The sequence below is a fragment of the Equus asinus genome, chromosome 1 (genome assembly GCF_041296235.1).
Source record: "Equus asinus isolate D_3611 breed Donkey chromosome 1, EquAss-T2T_v2, whole genome shotgun sequence".
In the NCBI taxonomy this organism is placed as follows: Eukaryota; Metazoa; Chordata; class Mammalia; order Perissodactyla; family Equidae; genus Equus; species Equus asinus.
The window spans coordinates 203,000,564-203,014,224 of NC_091790.1; the positions used below are offsets into that span (position 1 = coordinate 203,000,564).

The following is a 13,661-nucleotide window of genomic DNA, read 5'->3' on the forward strand; positions in this document are numbered from 1 at the left end:
AAATGTCTTAGAAACAAAAAACAATAAAATCAATCTTAACTAGATAATTACTAGGAATTGAATATTGCTAAATAAAATTAACTTGTCTATTTTTGAATGGAAACGAAACAGTATCTTAAAGGAAAATGTGAAAATAAGCCAGTTTAAAATTCTTATTATCCTGAGTGTTCCCTGGTGCTGAATTTATTCACCATATCTAAATTTTCATTTCCTCCATTATCTGATAGGCTGAGTCATTTAACAATAATTTTACTCTAATGAGACAAACAGTCGTTTCTGTTCAACTGGGATGGCCAAACACACAGACCTGACTCGTCCACTACAGGCAAGGCCGACACCCGTCTTTCCACAAAGACATTCAGGGCCTTAATGATGGGCGTGTCCGGGTGTATGAAGGCGATGTTGTGGTAGGTCCCGATTCCAAGTACATCCAGGTTCTGCTTCATGAAGGCGGGCTTTGGCATATCAGACATCTAAACCGCAAGATGAACACAGATGCTCTAGAGCCAGAAGGGACCTTTTCAATGTTCACATGTCCACACTTGAATGAAAAACTATGTGCAACAAACTAGTCTTTTCTAACGATCTACCTGGACGTCTGAACTAAGATGAAAATGTTACACAGAAGAATTGTGTCTCTTGTTCAGATCAGTTTATATGTCAACGCTTATATTTAACCACTTAGTAAAATACTGCAAAGCACTAACATTGCTAACATTTCCCCTTCTCTCCACCTACTGAAAAAGTGGACAGAAGAAGGGAACAACAGGTCTGTTTGGAAATTAAGACCCATAAGCCACCAAGAATCCTTTATTCTTAATTATTCACGTTAAATTCCTGGGCCTGCTGTCATCATTAAGTAATATTTATTAAGAACCCACATATTTCCAAACCCAAAGCCTCTGAGCGGCTAAGCTAGTCCCCACCCATCCCACCTCCACACCCTGAATTCTCCACTGGAGGACTCCAATTTTTGTCTACTAGGAACAAAGAATAAGCCAACTGAACAGAATTAAAAGAAACTTTACAAGTGAACTTTTCTTTTCACGGGCTGTTTTAGAGGAGGAGGGAGAAGTCAGAAGAGAGAAGTCTAGGATCACGTTTGACTAAAACACAGTAAGGTCTATGGTTTCAAAAATCCACCTTTTATAAAGGGTATAGTTGATTCCATCCTCCTGGTGTACCTTATAATTATCAGGAAAAGATGAACAATTAGAAGAAACAAAATGTTCAAGTCAAAGAGTTCATCAATATTCAAATCATGAGAATCCTAGAAATTTAGAGAAAAAAAGAAAGACCTATTAGGTCACCTAGCCCATGTCGATGCAGGACAACCCGTTCCACACTGCACGCTCAGGCTAACTGTCCCCTGTCTCCAGGGTAACGCCACTCGTTCTCAGAAAACGATCTCAATTCAGTAAAAATCAGGTTCTGAAATTTATTTAAAATTCTGTGTTTTTTATCTGAAAACCTCTGGCTGAATATTCCAATAGCATGATTCTAATTACCATATTGGCCCAAATAGAAGGCAGTACTGGCAGAAGCAACCTCCCCTACTTTCTATAGAAGAGAAAGATGCCAAAGGCCTGACAAACTGTCACTCCTCCTGCGGCAGTGGCCGTGGAAATGGGCTGGAACTCCACCGCGTACCACCTGGGGGACTGTGCACGCTTCGCCCTCCGAGCCAGGTGCCTCTGCACAGAGGAGCTAAACACTGCCCGAGAGGGCCGGGCAGGGGGACCCCGCGGAGGCTGAGGGGGCGGCTGGCTGGGTCAGATGCTGCTCCACCACTACCAGCAGTGACAAAGTTACTCAACCTCGCCTAGTCTCTTCACTGATAAACGGGATCCATCAAAGTACCTACCTGAGAGGGTGGTGGCGAGGGTTAGCTTATTGTGTGAAGTGCTTAGGACAGTGCTGGACACAGCGTGAACGCCAAACAGTATTTCGCTCTCATGATTAACGTGATTTCAAAATTATTACTCTAAGGGGTAAATGGGCTTAGAGCCTGGCACACGGGTGCCCTGAATACACAGCCCCGCCCTGGGTCCTACTAGGCCTCGTACTGAGGCAACTGCATGCGCAGCAAAAGCCGACCCAGAGCTTGTGCACGAGAGACGCGAAGTCCGAACAACAATACCCGTCCATCGCTAATTCTCCTTCCCTGGATTGTCTCTTTACCAAACTTCATGCTTTTTTGAAAATTGTACTTCTCCTTCCTACCTTTTGCTTAGCATTTATTTAAACATGAAGAGTGTTATTTTCACATGTAAACTATTAAAATATAGGACTGGTCTGATGGACAAGGTATTCTTCCCCATCACTAAACCCTCTGTGCTTCTGTCCAGCAGAGTGAGGCCGCGTCCCGGGAGCAGCCGCCCTGGCTCCTCGGCATCACGCTGCACGCTAGTTTACCTCCTTATTTGAAGCTGTGGAGAAGGAAAGCGGAAAGCTAATTTGATGTAGGTTTTTAATGTCTATTATATTCTTAAAAAAAAAACTTCAAATGATCTCTTCTGAACCATGAATGAGGCCTCCTACTGGTTCTAGTTGGCCAATTACTTATAACCTCAAATTCAGTGCATGTAATTAAAAGGAAACAATTAAAGATCTCTGTAAACACTCTGGTCCTTCTGAGCCTCACTACTGCTGACCAAGAGGTTCCACGTTTTGGATGATTATGAAGCCATCTCATTCCAAATGCAGCTGAGAAAGCCTACAGATAAATATAGCCTAATTTGGACCAACATGGTATAGTCTCTAGCCAAAATTTTATTTGCTTTGGGTTTTCTATCACTGCTGCAGTTAATAAGAAGATAATCCTGGGGACAGTATTTTTCGAATCTATGTTTCTAAAAGCATGATATCAGTAAAGCATCATAGGGTAATTTGCTATCTATATTGGCTCAATTCATCTTCTGTAGTAGTTTCTTAATCAGACTGACTTGCAAATTGCTTTATTTCTGCACATGTTTTAGGTGATAAAATATTCTAATTTACATAGAGAATTCCAAGTGTTTTTACTATTTTGATACTTGCACTGAAAGGTGACTGCTTTTCAGTTGGAATCAACTTTAAGAAAGTACAATTCAAACAGCAGCAGGTTGAGAAACTGAAGTTTAGAAATGGAGACCTCAAAATTAACAGTTTCCTCTACTGAGGTAAGAGGAGCCAATTTACTTGAAGTAAATTAGTTAAAGTAGATGCAACTATGTCTTTAGAAACACTAAAAACTACTTACAAAAAGCTGGAGGAACTTGAGGATTCTTTTGTGGGTAAGTATATAAAGTGCATTCCCACTGATAGGGTCAATAACTGGCAATCTGTGGATTTTATTTTTGATCAACGAGTATACAGCATCGAAGAGGCTGTGGGAAAAGCCATTAAAGTTGTTAGGAGGCTTTAAGGAAAAATTAGAAAACTTTGGACCACCCCTGCTTTAAAAGAATTTTCAGTGTTTTATATCACAATAACAAAGGTTGATTGACTTGAAACAGCATTTTAGAAAAGTTTTAAATTGGAGATCTCAGCAAATTTTTTAACTTTTCACAATCTTTGTTAATAAATCTCAAATATAAGTGTGAGCTACAAATCTCTAGGAGAGTTTTTTAAATAGTGCTTTAATAGTTTAATGCTTTTATTTGAGGAATGACAGAAGCTAACCCCTGGGAAAGCTAACAGATGACAACATGAGCAGAAGAGGGGAGCGGTGGCGTAGCCCCCTGGATGGGCCACTCTGACTTGATGCAGCCTGCTGGCTGCTTCCTTGCTTGGCTAGCCCACCTCTGGCCTCTGCTGTGACCACCAGCAAGGAGGCATGGTGGGGGTATCTGTTTGTTAGGACTTGGAAATGAAATAATGTAAATCGATACTCCACTTTTTCTCGCTAGTGCTCTAGAGTTCTAAGAATGCTTTCTCATTAAGGTGGAAATGTATCAGAACCATCCCAGAAGGCCTGGATCAAAACAGACGCGCTAGAAGACTACTGAGAGGAGAGCCCACTCTTCTGACCACCTCTGGACACATGTCCAATAAAGACTGACTTTTCAACTTCAGGGTATGTCAGAACCACTGGGGAGTTGTTTCAACGCACAGTCCTGGGCTCTACCCTCCAAGGACTGATTTAATAGGTTGGGGGTGGAGCCCAGGAACCTGCAACTTTAACAAGCTCCCCAGGTGGTTTCTGTGGCAGGTAATCTGGACTTTAAAACTGCTTAGTATGACCATCTTCCTAGTCCACCACCAATCCTTTGGACCAGCAATGGCTGTGATTTCTATTGTCTCTAAATTGACTGAATCTAGTATTTGGAATTAAGGAGGCTGGCCCCTATCTAGATAAAAAAAAATCTATCAATCAATCATGGTAACAAAACAGATGAATCTGAATGAATGAATGTTTTCAAAGGAGAAAAATCTTACAAGTTTACCTTGCATCTGGAGATATATTCACTAAAGGCTTAAATGTTTCTTGTAAATAAAGCTCTGTATTTATAGAAAGAAAATATGCAATTAGTAACGCATTTGCTGTTCACAATTATTACATAAATTAAAATACACTTCAATTTACAGATAATAATTAGAAGGATTAAAAACCCAAATCAAATATATTTAATTTACTGAAAACTGTTGTGTCAATTATAGTTATGGCTATTTTAAACAACTTCCAAACTGTTTTCAGGATGTTGCCTTTGTGGAAAAATTAGATATTTAAAAACAGTACTACAAGAGATGTTGTAAAAATCAGAAGAGAAGTCAAAAAGTCTGATAAAAGAGCAATAGCAGCAGAGGTCACTAGAACGCTGCCAAGTTACTATCGCCCTCAAGAGATGAAGCATTTATGAAATCCTTCAAAACTAGTTTTCCTAAGTTAAAAGATAAAATAAAAGTTATAATAAACTTTGTTCTTTAAATGTTCTTAAGTTCTATTTTACCAAACTAATGCTCAAAGTCTGCATCTTGGGCATCTTTCTACTACGTGGAAATTATCTTATTAAAGATTATCTGTAATTACTTGGCTTTGCTGAAGTTTCTATACAGAAGGAATTCAAGAATATCTTGACATTGTTATTATTACTACTGAATACCATGTAACCTCAAAATGTAAATATACTTAAATTTTGGTCTAACATTACTCATACAGCAGAATGTGATAAGAAGTACCTGTCTTGGTGTTAAGTTATATATTCACTTCACAATAGGCAGTGCTAAAACATGGACCCCATGTTGACTGACTTTGTTTGACTTGATAAAGCCGTCATAAATCAAACACATCACTCAATAAAACTTCCAAATCACACGGAAGGAAAAGAGCCCCCACCCCCTTAGAGAATTCCAGCAGATGTCCAGATGGTGCAGCCAGTCACAAAGGCTGCTTATCATACCAAGCAGATTACGGGAAGTACAAAGCTAACCTTCAATTTTAAAGTAAAATTTTCCTTCAAATGGTCCCTCCATTTCTATCCAGGCTCTTCCCTGAGCTCCCCTCAGTCTCAGACTGAGCTCCTCAGGGATCCCGTCCAGGCTTGGACCCCTGATATCCCTACTGGCATGCCCTCTGCCCCGTCTCCACCACGCCAGCGTGACAGGTCTCACTAGGACAGAACAATTTCACAATCGTAAAATTAGAATTTAAAAAATGGCTCCATTTCAGAAAAGGGTATTGTGATGATAAAGGATGAACTTCAATGTTACAAACAAAAGAAAGCAATCTTGAAGTCATTTTCATGTTATTTGATCCAAATCATCTACTTTAAGGTTCACTTGTTTTATGTTTCTCCATAATTTGTAAAGAAATAATTATTAAATTTCAATAAGAACAGATCCTTGCTTTTGCTAATCTTAGGCATTCCTTTGGTGCATTTCTCATCCAAAGGCGAGTTTGGGGGGAATCCTTAGTAGTGAACGTGGCTTCACTGCGGGGTGGAGACTGGGGCACTGGTCAGCCTACTCATCTTTATCTTCCCAGGCTTTGCAGACAGACCTGTTCCAGGCTGTCTATAAATGTCTATTGACAGAATGGATAATGTTTATAGTGGTATGGCATACTATCAAAAGTAAGAGAGAAAGAAATGTTTTAATGAACGTATTTATTATTAACCAGAAAGAAAAGGATCTGCGAAATTAAAACATATTTTATAAACTAAGTAGAACTTTCCCCCCTGATATTAAAAGATTTTTAACACCCAATAGTGCTTACCCCTCCATGTTTCAATCTTATGTTCCTCTAATTCATAAATCTGTACCTGAAAATAAGAAAAATTCTTTTTTACAAATATTAACACATACAATAAGAAAAAAAGAAATTCTTTTATAACTGCTGCTGAGTCCCATAATTCAGCAGATGGAAACAGTCAAGATAATTGAGAATATTGGAAATATATGTGAGAAATATAAAATGCTCTACATTTCTTTGAAGATAAATGTTTTTATAAACTTGAAATATAATAAACCAGTATAATACTATATTTTCATTAATTTAATTTGAAAATTTCTGATACACTTAAATTTTAAAACATACACACGGACATATATACTCTTTCCTTGGTTTTGAGGATACAGAAGATTCTTAGCATCTTGAATTTAAAAAAGGGCCACTGGTTAAATCATGTGCTAAAATTCAGTCTTTAGGTCAGTTTGTGCTGGACCATAACAAGCAGTCCTCTCAGAGCAGAAAGGGTCAAGCGCCTGGAAGGGCCAACAGTCACAGAGCAGAAAGGGTCAACCACCTGGAAGGGCCAACAGTGTGCGGTAACACAAAGCCATTTGGGAGCCGCTCAGCTTTGTTTCAAATCTCAACACCAGCCTTGCCTCTTCTCAGCTGCTATTCTTGTCCAAATTACCTAACCTCTCTAACCATCTCTCCCTTCCTCAACAACTGCATCAAAAGGCCCTCCAAATTCAGCTTCTGTGAGGAGAACATGAGAGACATGAGAGTTCATGGGTTCAGATCCCGGGCACAGACCTACACACCACTCATCAAGCCATGCTGTGGCAATGTCCTACATACAAAATGGAGGAATACTGGCACAGACGTTAGCTCAGGGTCAATCTTCCTCACCAAAAAACCAAAACAAAACAAAAAAATTACACCTTAGGTCAGCATTCTCCTGGGACTTGTGGGGGACATCAGCAATAAGAAAACCTGGCCTCCTCTTGAAGCTTAAAATCCAGCTGGCAGGAACATTATGACAGTCTATGTAAAAACGTCACTGACAACTCCAGAAAGAATATATATCAGCTCATATCTAAAAGGTTATCTCTGCAGGGATGCAGAGAAAGAAGAGATGAACAGGGGTCAGGCAAGGAAAATGGGGTGGAGGCAGATTCCAGCCTGGCCCTGCACCACAGGAGGGCTTTAGGGAAACGGTGAAGGCCCGGAGAGGAAACAGACTTCCTCGCGTTCATGGAACACGGACAGGAGACCAGCGTGCTGGAGGACAGGAGTGATGGCTGGGTCAATGACATGGCCTGATGCTGACTTAAGCACCCGATGCGACGGCGGGCTCCAAGTCTGGGAGAGAAGGTTGGGCCAGCGCTGACAGGTGTGAGCTGTGGACGATGGGAGAGAAAGCTCGGAGAAGGTGACTTTCATGGCACTGGGGCCAGATGCCAAACCAAGTCTCAGGTGGTAAGTTAGGTCTAACGCAACGACTGTGGGAATACAAGAGCAACTGGAAGGAAGAACCAAAGGTTTAGACATTAATCAAATAAAGGAAATGGAGATGAATGAAGAAATAAAAAGCCCCCCAATTTTGATGCTAGGTGACTGAATGATAATCTCCACAACAGAGAATAAAGCCTGACTGAGGGTAAGGGAAGATGAGGATATGGTTTTAACAAAGTCTAAAGTAGAACACACTGGTCTAAGTGTCCCTAGGAAGTTCTGAGATGAAGCCAGTGCTTAGCCGAGTGGAGGGTTCTCTGCTCTCTGTCTGTACAACCCCTTAGCTCTTTAACTACAGTCACCATCATGGACATGATTCAACTAACACAAGGGTCTATTATGAACCAGGAGTGTTTGGCCCTGGCACGATGGGAATGGTGTGTACGTGTGTGCGTAAGGTACAAAGATGAGTAAGATACAGTCTCCACCTCAAAGAACTCAAAATCTAGCAAGAAACTGAGATACCCCTACAACACCATTTCTCAGCCATGGCACTACTGGCATTTTAGGTTGGATGTTTCCTTGTTGTAGGGACCATTCTGTGCACTGTAAGATGTTTAGCAGCATCCCTGGCCTCCACCCACTAGACACCAGTAGAACCACCCCACCCTTCCTCCAACTATGACCAAAAATGTCTCCAGACACTGTCAAATGTCTCCTGGGGGGCAAAAATCACTCCCAGTTGAGAAACACTGCCTTACAACTAATCAGAATACAATATGAAAAGTGTCATAAGGTTATTAATGGGGGAGCACTGAAATAGTGACTAATTCTGCCTGAGGGAGACTAATATAGGGAACTCTCCATCTCTACGGTGATACTTGAGTGGGACTCTGAAAGACTAGAATTTCAATGGGCAGGGACTAAGGACGGGAAGGAGAATGTGAAAGTGAAGTTAAAGAAGTGGATTAAGATTTCCAAAGAAGAGATGTCACACAGAAGAGCAGAGAGCCCTAGGCCAAGCCTTTGAAAATACCTACAATGAATTAGGAGGAGGAAGAAAGAGAAACTTAATGGATCAGGTTAGGAGGAGAGGAGAAACAACAAGTATCACCAATACCGAGCGTGAACAATATTCTACCAGGCTCTGTCGAAAGGTGGAGAGGAAGCAACCACTGGCTCTTGAGTACAAAATTTAATGGTTAGGAAAAAAGGTATCTAGTGTCTGTATTTGTGTAAATACAGTGGTTGATAAGAAAAGTAGCAGCCTTGGTTCTCATTATAAAGAGCAGTTCTTTCCAAAACACACATGAAAATTATTGTTTAAAAGTTTCATTTCCATTTTGTAGAAAATCAACCATAGAAAATTTTAGAAAGAAGTTTAAGCTCCCATTATCACTGAAAATTCAATAGGAATGGGGTTTGAAAATAAGACTGGCAGGGGCCGGCCCTGTGGCCGAGTGGTTAAGTTCGTGCACTCTGCTTCGGTGGCGCAGGGTTTCGTTGGTTCGGATCCTGGGCGTGGACATGGCACCGCTCATCAGGCCACACTGAGGCAGCGTCCCACATGCCACAACCAGAATGACTCACAACTAAAATATACAACTATGTACTGAGGCGATTCAGGGAGAAAAATCAGGAAAAAAAAAAAGAACAGAAAATAAGACTGGCACTCACTGAAGGAAGAATTAGCAAATTTAAGATAGATAACAGAAACTATCCAATCTGAAGAACAATTACACTAAAGATTGAAAAATGAACAAAGTCTCAGAGACACGTGGCACACCATCAAGTGGTCTACACACACGTCACTGAAGTCCCCGCTGGGGGGAGAGAAGGAATCAGACAGAAAAGGTACTTGAAGAAACAGCAGCCAGAAACTTCCCAAATTAGGTGAAAAGACAACTTAGAAGATCATGGAAACTCAACATTCTTGGAGTAGGAGAAATACAAAGAAAACCACACCTAGGCATATCCCAGTTACCACTGAAATCCAATGTCAAGAGAAAATCGTGAACCAGAAAGAAACGGCGCATTACGTAGAGGAGAAAGGATAGAAACTTCTATTGACTTCTTATCAGAAGCATTGGGAAGCCAAAAGACAACGAAAGTACATCCTTAAAGTGCTAAAGAAAAAAAAACACCTTAACTCAATTTCTGTAAAACAGCAAAACTGCCCTTGAAAAATGAAGATGAAATAATGACACTGGCAGGGGAACAAAAAACTGAGATGATTCATTACCAAGAGAACTGGACTACACAATGCTGACAGGAGTTCTTCAGACTAAGGGACATAACACCAGACGGCAACTCAGATCCACAAAAGAATGAGAAATGAAGAATGAACCTATGAAGGTTAACATAAAAAACTGTAAATATCTTTTCCTCTTACTCTTCATTTTGTTTAAAACAACAATGATAGGGGCAGATTAAATGAAACAATATTTTATGCAAAAAATTCAATATTAACTCTAAATAGATAGCGCTAAGTGGAAACTGATACTGAAATCCATACAGCAACCACAAGAAAACACTGCAAAGAGGCATGCCTAAAATATCAAAAGAGCTCTATCAGCCATGATGGAGTAGATAAGACCACACTTAGTCTCCTGCTGAAAAAACTAGACAGTGGGAAAAAACATGTGAGACAACTGTTTTCAGACAGACAACAGGCAGGACAGGACCGTTATCCTAAGAGAAGGGAAGCCAACAAACGGAGCCCCACAATCGCCTCCTCTCTCTGGAGGCACTTTCTGGACCGTGGCGCAGTCAGCCGGCCCTGAGCAGAGCACAAGAGTCTCACTGAGTTGTGGAGACAGAAGTCAAAGTCTGGGCGACTGAGCCAAACGGAATTTGCAGGGCAGAGCACCAGACAAGAGGGAGGTGTTCAGAAAAAGAAAAGAAGGCTGCACAGAGATCTCCTTTAGTTTTTAACTGAATACGAAGCTGGGCATGCATGGAGTGCAACCACATGGGGCCAGGCAAAGACTTACACGGAAAGACATCTGTGTTCTGAGCAGGCAGAGTGGAAAGTACTTGCTGAACAACCAGGGAATTCCATGGAGATTCCAGAAGTCAAGCAACTAAACCAGTCAGAGTAAAGAGTAACATCCTAACAAAGCTTAAAAATCAGCCCCCCAATAAGCACATGAAAAGACACTCAACATCATTAGCCATCAGGGAAATGTGAATCAAAATCACAAGATATACCACCTTACACCCACTAGAATGGCTATAATCAAAAAGATGGACAGTAACAAGTGTTGATGAGGATGGGAAGACACTGGAACCCTCATACACTGCTGGTGGGAATGTAAAATGGTGCAGCTGCTGTGGAAAAGTCTGGCAGTTACTCAAACAGTTAACATAAGTTACCATATGACTCAAATTCCACTCGCAGGTCTATACCCAAGAGACACGAAGACTTATCTCCACAGGAACACTTGTACACAAATGTTCATAGCAGCATTATTTACAACAGCCCAAAAGTGAAAACCATTCAGATGTTCATCAACTGATGAATGGATAAGTAAAATGTGGTATATCCATAAAAGGAAATGTCATTTGGCAATGAAAAGAAATGAAGTACTGATACATGCCACCACATGGAGGGACCTGGAAAACATTACACTAAAGAAGCCAGTCACTGAGGACCACACGTTGTAGGATTCTATTTCTATGAGATGTCCAAAATAGGCAAATCTAGAGAGACAGAAAGCAGATTAGTGGTTCCCAGGGTTGGAGGTGATGGGGGGTTGGGACGAGGGTCCCAGCTAAGGGGGGTGGAGTTTCTTTTTGAGGTAATCAGAATGTTCTAAAATTGGTTGTGGCGATGGCTGCACAAGTCTGTGAACATACTAAAAGCCACTGAATTGTATCCAACATAGAGTATGTGAATTATATCTCAATATATGTGTTTTAAAAAGCCTCAAAAGGATCCAGCTGATCTGCAAGTCCATTACCAGCCTGCCAAAACAAACTCCAATACTCTTTAAAGGAAGACAATACAGATATTCAACTACATAACATTAACAATGTCTAGCATCCATTAGAAATTATTAGATTTGTAAGAAGCAGGAAAATGTGAAGCAGGAAAAAAGTCAGTCAATAGAATCAGACCCAGGATTCTGGGCCTACTGACAGAGATGATGGGATCAGCAGAGAACTGTAAAACAACTAATATGATATATTCAAGGATTTAAAAGAGAACATGAACATAAGGAGAGAAATGGAAAATATAAAAAAGAATCAAATGGAACTTCTAGAGCAGAAAATACAACATCTGAAAGGAAAAAAAATTAATAGTAGATTAGATACTGTGGAGGAAAAGAACAGTGAAGTTGAAGACATAGAAATAAAATATATCCAAAATGAAGCAGAGAGAAAAAATACAGGCAAAAACCCCACAAAAGTCTCAGTTGAGTAACTGGAGTCCCCAGAAGGGGAGCAGGGGACAGAAAAATATTGGAAGAAATAATATTTAAGAGAACGGAGAAAAAGAATATGATAATCTCAATAGATAAAGAGAAACCACTTCACACAATTCAACAACCATTCATGATAAAAACTTCTGGCAAACCTAGAAAAGAAGGAACATCCTCAACACAATAAGGGGCATCTATGAGAAAACTATAGCTAACCTCATACTTAACCGTGAAATACTGAATGCTTTCCCTCTAAGATGGGAAACAAGGCAAGGAGGTCTGCTCTCCTGACTTAAACACTGTACTTAAACACTAGCCAAGGAAATAAACCAAGAAAAAGAAATACCACCTTCTCAGATTGCAAGGCTCTGCCAATTCTCCCCAAATTGATCTACAAACTCCCAATAATACCAGCAGGTATTTTTTCTTTTAGTCATTAAGAGACCATGGTATTGGCACAGAGATAGATAAGCAAAACAGTGGAGCAGAAGAGATCCAGCACAGACCCACACTTAAGGCATTAAAACAATTCTGTAACTAAAAAGAAAGTCCTTTCAATAAATGGTGTGGGTATAACTGTCTTTATTCACAGGCAACGTTACATACAGAGAAAAAGTCCTAACAAACGTACAAAAAAGGCTACTGGAATAAGTGAATTTTACAGCATAAATGGTCAATATATAAAAATCAATTGTGTTTTTACATACTAATGATAAATTCTTAGAAAATAAAATGAGCCATAGCTTTCACAACAGCATTTTTCTGTTCATAACTAGAAAATGAGGTGAAATGTGGAGGAAAAAAATGTGTCCTCAAGTAGTAAGAAACACTTTGGGCTGTATATTTAGACATAACTGTTTTCTAAATTTTGATTTAACTAACTACTGCTGAGATTTGTCATAAGAGGTTAGTGCTGATTTTGCTGGTCCAAAAGCAGAGATGCGACTATTATAAGGAAAACCAATATTCACCTGCATTGGTAGTATTTAAGAAATCAGATAGATCATGTGAAATAAATATGGAATACTTACAAAATCTTTGCTAAAATGTACTTCTAAGAATATGTCTTATGAAGAAACTCATTTTTCCATTTTAGGTAGGAATTTAATTATTGGGCAATACTGACCATTATATGTAAAAACAGTTATGAATTGGATTGTCTTTTACCTTTTAGATACCCCAAATAGTACTAGTTAAAGAAACAGAGTATACAATTCTGTCCTTCCCCACCCTTGCCAAAAGAACAAAAACAAAATAACCCAAAAAAACCACAAAAGCCAAAATAAAAGCCAAACAAGCTGGCAGAATAAAAACAATCAGTGATGGGAAAGGCCGTGTGCAGCTTCCAAACTCTGCTCTGAAAAACAGACCAGGGACCAGGAGCTCTGCCACTTCAGTTAGCCAGCAGCAGTCTTCTCCTAACCAGCAGAAAAATGTCAAAACTGAATTTCTTCAATTTTAAGTTTTACTTCTTGAAAACCACAGAGTCCATTCAGTCCTTGCTATAAAATATTGGGGTAATAACTGCATGAAGCTGCACCCACATCAACGGGCCAGTGAAGACAAGGCCCAGGGCATCCTCATTTGCATAGGGAGGCCTCTCTGGTGATGGCACCCGGACGAGAGTGGTGCAA

The 13,661-nt window shown here is 40.1% G+C and overlaps 1 protein-coding gene across 17 annotated transcripts in view; it reads right to left on the bottom strand.

Annotated features, from left to right (window-relative positions):
• Positions 1-13,661, bottom strand: part of PRKAG2 (protein kinase AMP-activated non-catalytic subunit gamma 2) — a 279,884-nt gene that overhangs the window by 15,962 nt on the left and 250,261 nt on the right. For all 17 annotated transcript variants that reach the window (XM_044765712.2, XM_044765711.2, XM_070516698.1 and 14 more), the window contains 4 exons: positions 6,197-6,242; positions 4,428-4,482; positions 3,242-3,368; positions 308-473 (listed from right to left, as the gene is read on the bottom strand). In XM_044765712.2, the coding sequence (XP_044621647.1) occupies positions 308-473; positions 3,242-3,368; positions 4,428-4,482; positions 6,197-6,242 (394 nt within the window). The remainder of the gene's footprint in view (positions 1-307; positions 474-3,241; positions 3,369-4,427; positions 4,483-6,196; positions 6,243-13,661) is intronic.